Source organism: Stegastes partitus, unplaced genomic scaffold, assembly GCF_000690725.1.
Source record: "Stegastes partitus isolate 25-593 unplaced genomic scaffold, Stegastes_partitus-1.0.2 Scaffold234, whole genome shotgun sequence".
NCBI classification, from domain to species: domain Eukaryota; kingdom Metazoa; phylum Chordata; class Actinopteri; family Pomacentridae; genus Stegastes; species Stegastes partitus.
In genome coordinates this window covers 353,288-363,916 of record NW_007577965.1, presented here as the reverse complement: position 1 = coordinate 363,916, position 10,629 = coordinate 353,288, and the positions used below count along the sequence as shown (strand labels likewise).

Below are 10,629 nucleotides of genomic sequence, written 5' to 3'. Positions count from 1 at the left end.
TGGTTTTAGCCCTCTTCTAAATGATTGCTTCAGTGTCTGTAGCTTTAAATGCAGAGTGGCTCCGCCTCTTTCAGGAAGAAGAGTCTCTCTGTGTCTGTGATTGACAGACATAACCCATAGTGGCCAATACAGCTGCAACTAAGTGTGTGAGACAAGGGCTGTGTCCAAAATCACTCCGTATACTCCACATAGTGCACTATATACAATGCACCGTGAAAAGTAGTGTACAGCCAATGATCACTAACCAAGCAATATGCAAACAAAACAAACAAGAACCCGAAAACTTGTCATTAAAATCTAAGTTTTTATGTTTTGTTAAATTTTGCCCATTCCTTAGCTATGCAATAAACTGTGAATGTGATGTGTTTGCATTACGCTGTTACGGCCCAAATCGCGGCGAGTGTCTGAAATGTTAGTTTGCTGAGGTGCTCCCTACATAGTTCACTACATAGTTCACTATATAGTGGTCCCTATAGTGAGTAGGGAGTAGGGAGTGAGTGGATGATTTCAGACACAGCCCAGGACTTCCCATCACTTGTTCATTTTTTTTTGTCTGAGTGATCATTTTACATGGGAGCTGTTGTTTTTAACTCATATGTGTGGTGAGTTTGTCAGGCATCTTTGTGGTTTTTAGCAATGCAGAGCAGCAGCTTGGAAATGACTCTGAAGTGACTGGTGGTTAACATGTAGTCTTAATGGGCTGTATCACTTTTTTCTGTTCATTCTGTTGTCTGACATCAGAAACAGAAAAATATATAAGTGAGAACAGCTTTACTAAGAATTCAGCTGTATTAAAATGCAGTATTTGTGAGCAGAGAGAAGCAAACAGATGTAATCAATGGCTGAGCTTAGTTTGCACTGAAGAGCAACCAGTTACATGAAAACACAGCAATCCACACAGTCCATGATAAGTGATTTCAGATCAGTCTTAAAAGTTTTCACCATCTCTGAACGTCCCTTAGCTTTACAGTTTCCACAGAGCTGTGGGCATCAACGCTAATGCTAACGTTAGAGACATTAGCTGCACAATGTGCTAACACATGGGATGCTCCTATTGTGGTGACATTGCCATCATGAGTCAAAGTAATCCACTGGATCTTCAGATCTTCAGATGCTGGGGGTGCATGTAGATTCTCGTGTCTACTCTTGCCAGCCAACAGCGGAGAATTTGGTTCGCTTTTCTTGTGGCTGAGACATTTTAGGGTTAGCAGAAGTAGCTCTAGAAAGTGAACAAACCTGGTATACTGTGAGAGGGCAGGATTATGCAAAGTTTGAGCTTGACAAGTAATGATTAATACTTGAAACATTGCAGCTGAATAAAATTCTTGGTGCTTGAGGACTGGCAGATGTAAACGTCTTTATATCTTAACAGCTTTTACTTTTCACTTCCAAGTTAATCGCAACCACAAAACAATACAAATGGATTTTCACCACATGGGAACTTTAAATTGGCACCACAGTTGCTGTAGTCTATTGCGTATAGGATGTAGTTTATAAATGACTGGTGTTGTGGTGTAGAATGTGACACTGTATAATCGCTGTGTTAATCTTCAGAGCTCATATGAAACTTACTCTATTCCCAGAAGGCCTTGACATCATGGAATATAAAATACACTTTTATGAGCCACCTGTCCATTCCCACTCATCGTTTTATAGGGAGGGCTGGAACCCGTCCCAGCCAACAGAAGGCAGGTGGTGTGGTGCACAGGTGGGGTTGCCACTTAACTTAACCTGCATGCGTTTGGACTGTGGGAGGATTTACCAACCATTGTAAAGGCGAGTGCATTATTGATGAGATGTAGTCCAAAAACAATCGATTCCAAAACCAATGAAGTTATCCTGAAAGAATGTGGTGTACGGATGTGGGAGAAAGTATCCACAGAAGAACGCTTCACGCCATCTGGTTGAGTTATGAGCTGCAGCAGCGAGCTGTTATTGAACAGTTCTTATTGTTTACACACATTTGCTGGAGTGTTTCAGAGGACAGGAATGGAAAGTAGCATTCACCTTTAATGGTCACAGCCTTGAGACAGATAAAAGTGAATCCCTCACCAGGGTGCATTACTGCTACTGATGCTAAAGGAATACTTAATGAGTTCCAATAGAGTTTGCCTTTGCTTTAATAAGCCTTGACCATGACCTATGGAGCAGTACGTTTGCATTGCTAGCCTGGCAAAGAATATGATGGAGCACACAGAGGGGTTTCAGGACAGGAGCCATGATGCAACATGTTTCAGTGACTAATTTCAAATCTGACACCAGCTGCAATGTAACCATTTGGTTAGTTTTGATGTGCATAGTTCCTAAAAACAAACAACGCTAACATACAGATAACATGCCTAAATCTAAAGTCCACAGTGCATTTACCAAAATCCTATGATAAGTGAGATTCCTCCATCTTAATCTGTAACTAATACATGTTTACATTTCCTGAACTGTAGGTGCAGCTTAGATAAAGCAGGAGGTCATATTTGTACACACTAGCTGCTGTTGTATACCACGATATGTGTGTGTTCAAAATGGAAAAACAAGCAGGCCTTTTGCTTTTTTGATAATAGTTGGCGTGTAACTCTAAGGATCAATATAAATCTTCAAATTTAGAAGAAGAAAAAAAATTCAATACTGTGCTTTGCTCATGTTGTTTCTAGCAGATTTTGAGAATGTATTTGCATCAGACCATTAGTTAAATTATGTCTTTTTTCATCTTACCTGTCATTGAACCAAGGTTTGGGATGCATCTCTAGAGAAGTTTTGGTTATCTCAAACCAGTGAAATTATTCCTTTTTGCTTTCTGCCCTTCTGCTGAGCTCATATCCACTACAGATCAGACAGGAAATCAACTCAAGACCAATAGATGGGTGGTAAATCCTCAACATTGCAGTCCAAGTTTAGTTTATCAAATTCACAGGTTCTGTCCTGAGACCCCAACTCTTTATCTCAAATGTTCAGAAGGACTGATACATTTCAGCTGCCATAAATCCATATTGTTAAAATTGCCAAAAACATATTTTATTTAAAATAAATCAATAAAATAGTAAATCAAATCACCTCATTTGATAAAATGACAAACATAACCATGTTGTGCATATAAAAATGCATTTCCAGGTTGTTTCCAGCATTTTCCACTTAGTTTATTCACAAACCTAAATAAATACAACTATGTCTACCAGGTACCACTGTTGTACTGTACAACAATCCCTTCTCCAGGTGACTTCACATAGTGTTACATTAACTCAGCTGGTATTGGCACTGGTCCCCGTACACACAAAAGAGAAGAAAAATTGCAAAACAGAGAGATACTTAGAATTTAGGGAACTAATTCTTATAAAATTTATTGGGTTTGCTAATGCAGCACAGAATTATTAAGCAATTAAAGCTTTTGAAAGCCAAATGAAAGACATTTCTTCAGGACAACACCTTCAATTCAAGTTTAAGCGACTGTCAACAAGTGGAACTTAATTCACATAATTACTTCTTTCTCCCATATGCATACATTCATGGCTGTCCTCAGGTTCCATGGTGTAATGGTTAGCACTCTGGACTTTGAATCCAGCGATCCGAGTTCAAATCTCGGTGGAACCTCGTGATTTTGAAATGTTAAGCTTAAAACCCCACAGCTGCACAGAACCGTGTGACATTAGGCTGTAGTAAGTGTGTTTAGTCAGTGTAGTAGCACAAAATGGTTCTGAAAGTTGAGTTGTAAACAGCACAACACCTGTGAAATCAAAACCTCCACAAAATGCTGAACTAAAGAAGTTAAAGGCTCATCACGTGTCCTCAGTAAGTTAAGAGAAGTTTTAATAAGTTCGCAAAAGCATGGCCTGAAGAATTACTTAATCCAGATACAATATAGTTGTTTAAAAATCATTCATTTTCATCAACAAGTAAATGCATTTATATCTAAATGTATTTATTTATCCACTTCTAAGTTCCCATGTGCATTTACTTTTTGCTTTTAAGCACTGTTCCAAGTCACAACAAGTCAATAGGAGTTTGCAGGAAGCATTTATAATCAGTGTGTTTCATAACTGATTCAAAGAGAAACATTTGGAGAAAAAAAAATCTTGTCTTTCTGTGTATTGCAGTTTTACATTTAAGGAACAATTTTGTGTGTGATAGTCTAAATGAGATTAATAATTCTACAAGTAAATGGTAAAAGGCAACAGAAAATCTGCATTAGAACTAAAACTCAGCCTGATTTGTTTGCAAGGTGGCATCCTCAGCTGGCATCACAGTTAAATGTCATTGTGGTTTATGGTATAATAAGTACAGCTGTGACCTCTGAACCTAATAATCTAGGTTTATATCTCAATAAAACCTATGATATGACCTCTTAGATGGCTTCTTATCTACAACTGATCAACACAGAGAGGAGAGAATGAAGGAGACATAATCCTAAAACAGATATTAAAGGCCTCAGTTTAATTTATAAAGCATCTTTTAAATCAGTGTTACAAAGTGCTTCCAAAATATTATTTGAGTTAAAACACCTAATTCCGCATGCAACATAAGAAATATCCAGCAATTAAATGTGTAAAGGAACATGCCAACGTTGTCTATATGTTGCAGCTAATAAATGAAATTTAGACAAAATTATTACAGCATAATTCGGTTTTATTGTACAGAATATTCTCCAGTAAAAAAAAGCAAATGTGTTAGTTTGCTCCATTCTAGCTGCTGTTAATCCTCAGTTTTCACCCAGTCCGTCTGCTGCTGGAGTGGCCATTGAAGGGCATTTGGGACGTCCAGAAGCAGGCAAAAGGTTTTCCCAATATTCACGACGAGCCCTAAAACAAATTTAAGGAGTTTTTTTAGTTAAAAACCAAAAACTGTGTTGTACAGAAACACATACTTTGACAATTCAACAGTTGACTTTGTGTCCTGTTATTGTACCTGCCACAATGCCACGATATGTAACTGATTTTAGTTTTATTGACCAGATGTTTAATGCAGATGTTGGAGTCTAATTTGAAAACACATTAACATAAGTAGTAGTTGTGTTTCTTTCAGTCGTACCTGGCTCTGACCCAGGGTTTAGTGTGCATCTCCAGGGCAGCGCCCCAAAGTCCATGTTTCTCTGAAGCTGGTGGGAGGAATCCTCTCTCTGCAGAAAGCTCCTCTGCTATAGCTCTGATATGGTACGGCTCAAACCCACAGCAGCCACCGATGTAGCGAATTCCTGCATTGTAAGCCTCTCTGGCATATTTATGGATGTCCCAGCGAGTCATTGCTCGAGTCTCCAGTGCTGAGAGGAGAGTGAAATATTTAAGACTTGGTTATACTGATGCTCTTATCACACTGCACATATGGGGAGCTTTGAAAGGTACCAATATATGTGCTCCACACTCCACATTTCTTAGATATACAAAATAAAGTTTGAAAAATAACTGCTACAATTCTCCAACTTTTTTTTTCTCAATCCCACAAAAGAGAAAATGCTGACCGAAGGGATACTCCGGCAGGCTGACGTATCCACCAATGTTGCACTCTGGTGTGTGAAAGCCCAGCGGCTGGATCATGAGATGGGCTTTGAGACCTGCTTTCTCTAATCCCTCTTTCATCAGCTTCACCGTCTTTAAACAAATCGTTGGGTCGAGTTGGCAGTTTATTCCGACAATGTCCGCCCCTGCACATAAACACATACACGGATTACACAGGATAAAACCTAAATTCACTAACTTAAAGAATCACATCACTGAAAGGTGAATGTACCAGCTTTGACCAGCCTGACAGCACACTCTCCAGGTGGGACTTTATGCCTGTCTCCTTGTGGGGCGATGCAAAGTGTTGCAGCCACTGTTTTACCGCTGGTTTTCAGCACTTCCACTGCCCACACTGCCTCCTCAACATACTCGAAATACTGCAGGAAGAATGTGCACTGAATCATCAAAATGTGAGGCAAGAAGCAGCATAAAAAAACAAAAAGTAAACCAAAGCCCATTGCTGCACTGTTAAAATGACCTCATTATTTATAGTAAATTCACTAAACTCAATGTTGAGTTATTGCACCTGAGGTGCTGCACTTACCTCCACGATCAAGAAATCAATGTCCTGTTTGAGAAAGTTATCCATTTGCTTCTTAAAGATGGCTTTGACCTCAGTCTCATTGCGATTCTTTACATAACAGGGGGTCTGAGAAACACCACCAGCGACCAGTGCACCCCCCTCATCGGCGACCTCTCTGGCCAGGTTACAGGCTGCATCATTGATCTGGGCTCCCTGGATCAGATGGAAACAGACTGGTATAGTTTAACGTAAAAATGTAAAATTTGCTATTTGATTTTCTCAGTAGATTCTCATCCACTGACTGTGATGTTGGTGACATTGCCACTGAGATCCAGTTTATCCTCACTGCAGTAGAAGGTGAAAGTCTGCATTATGTCGGCTCCTGCTCTCAGAAACTCCCTGTGCAGCTGTCGCACTGATGGAGAGACGGAGATAGCAGGTCTGGCTTATAAAGCACAAACAAACAAAAAAAGATTCAGATGCTGCAGTTATTCCTATTAATTACATGCTTCAGGATGTTCAACCGCAGCTTCTGGTGTCCAGTGTCCCGCCTTCACGTAGCCACGTCGCTCGAGCTGCAACACGTAACCTCCATCTCCTACAACCACCTCCCCAGCATCCAGGCGCTCCAAGATACCCTGAACACACACACACACACACACACACACACACACACACACACCTACTTAGCATTCACTCTAAACTCACAATGACTGGACATTTTTTCATGTCATGCAAAATGCCTCATAGTTTAGTGCACTGACACCTCATTTTATTTGTAGGGGCTGATACTACAGAGATAGCTTGGTTTTCTTTGAAGTCATGTTATATGAGGCACTCATCCATAGTCAATGTTTTACCTACAGTAGATAGCGTCTGGCAGCTGCTCAGTTTGTAGAAGCAAACAGCACTACTGGCAGTTGATCTCCTCTAGCTATAGACTGCTCTAGATCCCTGTCAAAAATGTGAAGATATTCCAAATGTGGCATTGACTTAAGCTAAAATATATATTTTTTGAAGTTGGACTTTTTATAGGTGGTCGAAATATGATTTGCTACTGACCCAGTCCACAGCTGTTCATTGCTTTGCTGCCCTGCTTCCAGGCTTGTCTGCTTCTCCAAACTGGGGGGCGTGTCCACTGGTATCTACTGTAGGTAATCCACTGACTATGGACTAGTAGGCCACCTCATACAACCCCACTTCAAAGACAGTATTCCTTTAATTATTTACAAGATATCAGTAAACTGGACAACATGTTCGACTGGAGAAAAAGTCTGAGGAATGGACTGATGAACAGGTGTACGAACACTGAAAATGAGCAAAACTTCTCTGGTTACTCCATTACATAATTCCACAAAAATCCACTGAGCCAAATCAAATGATGACTAAGCAAAAATAATGAAAGTCTGATAAATAGTCCACAAATCCACAACTCATATCCTAAGTCTATTGTGACAGACACGTGTAAAGATATCATCATTTAGGTTTAATTAACAGGACTAAAGCACATAAACTATGTATAAACTGCAGTGTACACAGCGCTGCATGTGAAATGTTATGCAGTAAAGTTAAGTTATACGATACTGCATTATACACATTTAGTGCACGTTAGGGTTTCAGTTCAAATTAAAATTGCTTAACATTTAGATTAGAATAATTTAGTTCAAAATCGACTATGTTCAAAATTCATACTGCAGACTACTTGCACAGGCCTTTGTTACTGTTTTAATGCTCTTTTGTTCCTTCTTTCTTTCTTTACGTTTAAACAGGGGTTAGTTAGCAGATTTATCACTTTACAATCTTATTTAGATGAATGCAATCTGGTATTTCAAATTGTAAAAAAGAGTGGATTATATATTATATGTAGAAATCCAGGACATACAAAAACAACCCCCAAAGTTGTGAGAATGGGGATACGTTTGAAATAGAAAGTCAAACACGGTACACACAATAAAAACATAATATTAATATTTGTAAAGTTTTTGTAAAAAGATCATAAAGTAATAATGATCCTTAAAGTCGTATGTTTTCGTGTCCCTACCCTTCTCTTCTTGCTCTCCATGGCTGTCTTCTCCTCAATGTGCAGTACACTGTATGACACACACTGTATGTCTCCGGAAGCAAAAAAGAAACGGTCTGAACGTGTATAATCACTCGCTTGCTTGTGCGGTGTGAGGTGGAGGTTCTTGCCATCTCTGAAATGTCATTGGTCACGCCTGTGACCAGCTGAGATCTGATAGGTCAATATAATTTAATGAAACGCCAATGTCTAAAGTTCAGGAAATGAAACAGCAATGTCCGAGGGAAAGTGAATGCAGCATTTGATAACGTAACATCCATAACGTGTTTCTAAAATACAGACGTATGCACACTTAAAAATAATAACAACAATCATAAAAATCTGTAAAACAAACAAACAACAGCAACTACAAAAAAAAACCCTCCAAAAAATTAATTCAATACTGTAACGTTCAAAAACGGCAAAACAGTAAAAATAACGGAAATAACAGTAAATGTCTGCAAAATTACGATAGCTTTAGCTGATATAAAATATAGGAAAATTGTGTACATTTTATGGTCATACATTCTAAAAGAACGCATTACTGTTTTGTGGGGGAAAACAAACAAAGAAACAAAAAAAGATTTATGATATGGACTTTGTATTGTTTTTTCTTTTCACAGTCAACATGTAAATTAATACTTTTTTTCTATGATTTTACTACTTGTTGTTGTCTAGCGTGTCGGAGGAGGCAATCCCCTGGTTTCGTATTTGTAATAGAAATAATATATAAAACATTACATGCTGTGATTTTGTTTTTGTTCAGTATATACAGACGTACAATATGAAATATTAAAAGCAGTAATCTGACAAATCATTGGTTTGGTGTCTTTTGGAACACAGATGTGACGACAGAAAAACTGGACTGATTTAATGGTTGATAGTAAAGCCATATATCTGTTTTCATCTGTGTTTTTAGGGTGTAATTACAGGTCTGACATGATCAAACTTCCCAGTAGTACCTGTCAAACTAAAAAGTGTAGACACTGGCCCAGTACACAGGAATAATAGAATAAACATACCGGCTTACTGTCAGCTCAGTAAAATGACAGCTAATCTTCCATTCATTATGACTGTAGATTAGATAATTGCGGTCATAAAAGACGAGAACGAAGTGCAGTGGACGCCGGTTTGTCTCTGAACACTGCCTGCTACTGGCCTGCAGAGGGCGCTGCGTAGTTTGTTTGGGACTAGAGGCGCTCTCTGATTGGACTAGAATACACACGTGACCAGAAGTCTCGTCCCGGCTGGATGAAGTCTGTTGTAAACAGAAGCCGGGACGCATTTAACGCAGGGATGAAACAGACGAATAAGACGTAATTTACGATTACACAGTGACTTAAATGCTACAGCCGTTGAAAATTCGTGTAAAGTCGTCCACAGAGTTTTAATAAACAGTTTGAAAAGTGACGGTAACGTTATTTAACAAGTGAGACGCTGAAAACCCGACACCGAGCTTTCAGTAGAACCGTTAGAATCTGGATGTTGGTGCTGCTGCGTTTAACCGATAAGAAGCTCAGTCAGACGAGGTGAGATCATTTCACCCGCACACATTTGTTCTAGTGTTAACCTGCTGAAAACGATCCCAGTAATGTGTAGAAACTGCCCTGTTAACACCTGCTGACTAGTTTTAACTCGTGCTATTTGAAATAACGCTTACGCTGCTTTACCTGTGGTGGACTGTGCTTTAACACGGGGTCTGGTTGCACTAAAGTCCTGTTTGAGGTACTTGTATTTCCCTTTTCTGTTACTTATTCTACTTAACAGGTGTGCCAAAAAGTAATAGTATGCCAACAAAAAAACAACAACAACTAACTGTTTGCTGTCCACAGCAGCAATTATCATCTTGTCTTGCAATTTGTTTGCCTGGTCTGTTTTGAGATTATAACCAATGCAGTTGTTTTTACCGGTAGATACAGCTTTATATGACTTATTCAACTCATAATGCAGTTTTTCTGCTTTCAAAAAGTGATTGCAATGTCTACGTTATGACTGAACTGTTATTAATGTCTCAATAACACTGGATTTCATTCATTAAGGATGTTTTTATATATATATTAAGATTATAGCCCATTGGATAACTGTAAAGAAGATAATTTCTTTATTTTATTTCTAAACGCCATCTATAAATCATTGTAACTGCAGTCTAGACAGGGATATTAGAAATACTAAATACATACAGATTAAATATAGGGGAAAAAAATACTGTTGTAGAGCTTTCAGTCATCTTAAATGTCATAGATAATTACGCAAAAAAACGGAAAGCTTTTCTTTAATCATAATTATTCAGTTGCAACAAATGTTAAATGGCTACATTTTAGGATTTGAGACAGCCTTCATTACTGCACTCTAAGATTGATTTCCAGGTCACAGGCAGGACCTGGAAAGCAGGGATGGAGGAGACAAGGAGGCTAAAAATAGAAAAATGAAATGAACCTTTGTCTTGGGTGGTTTTCCTCAGTTTTAATATATTTCTCAATTCAGTACATGTGAGTAGTTGTTACTTTGAATCAAACTCAATTGCTCTCAAACAAACCTTTTTTGAACTGTTTGATTTTTTTGAT

The 10,629-nt window shown here is 38.6% G+C and overlaps 1 protein-coding gene and 1 non-coding gene across 2 annotated transcripts; one reads left to right on the top strand and one right to left on the bottom strand.

Moving 5' to 3' along the window:
* Positions 1-3,510: 3,510 nt before the first annotated feature.
* On the top strand, positions 3,511-3,582 carry trnaq-uug (transfer RNA glutamine (anticodon UUG)). The gene has a single exon. It is a non-coding gene; the product is annotated as a tRNA-Gln (tRNA).
* An 819-nt stretch (positions 3,583-4,401) lies between these two features.
* LOC103357079 (betaine--homocysteine S-methyltransferase 1-like) lies at positions 4,402-8,136 on the bottom strand. Its single transcript, XM_008281473.1, has 8 exons — positions 8,048-8,136; positions 6,512-6,644; positions 6,309-6,421; positions 6,028-6,219; positions 5,713-5,860; positions 5,444-5,626; positions 5,017-5,245; positions 4,402-4,787 (listed from the first exon to the last, which is right to left on the bottom strand). The coding sequence occupies exons 1-8, from the start codon at positions 8,066-8,068 to the stop codon at positions 4,688-4,690; spliced, it is 1,119 nt and encodes a 372-aa protein (XP_008279695.1). The 5' UTR covers positions 8,069-8,136; the 3' UTR covers positions 4,402-4,687.
* Between the last annotated feature and the right edge of the window lie 2,493 nt (positions 8,137-10,629).

Excerpts from the sequence above, each read along its gene's own strand:
- LOC103357079 (XM_008281473.1), bottom strand. The coding sequence starts at position 8,068 with ATGGAGAGCAAGAAGAGAAGG. Across the intron at positions 6,422-6,511 it reads GGTTGAACATCCTGAAGCAT|TGCGACAGCTGCACAGGGAG; the intron begins GTAATTAATAGG and ends TCTCTCCATCAG. Across the intron at positions 5,627-5,712 it reads TGTCAGGCTGGTCAAAGCTG|GGGCGGACATTGTCGGAATA; the intron begins GTACATTCACCT and ends GTTTATGTGCAG.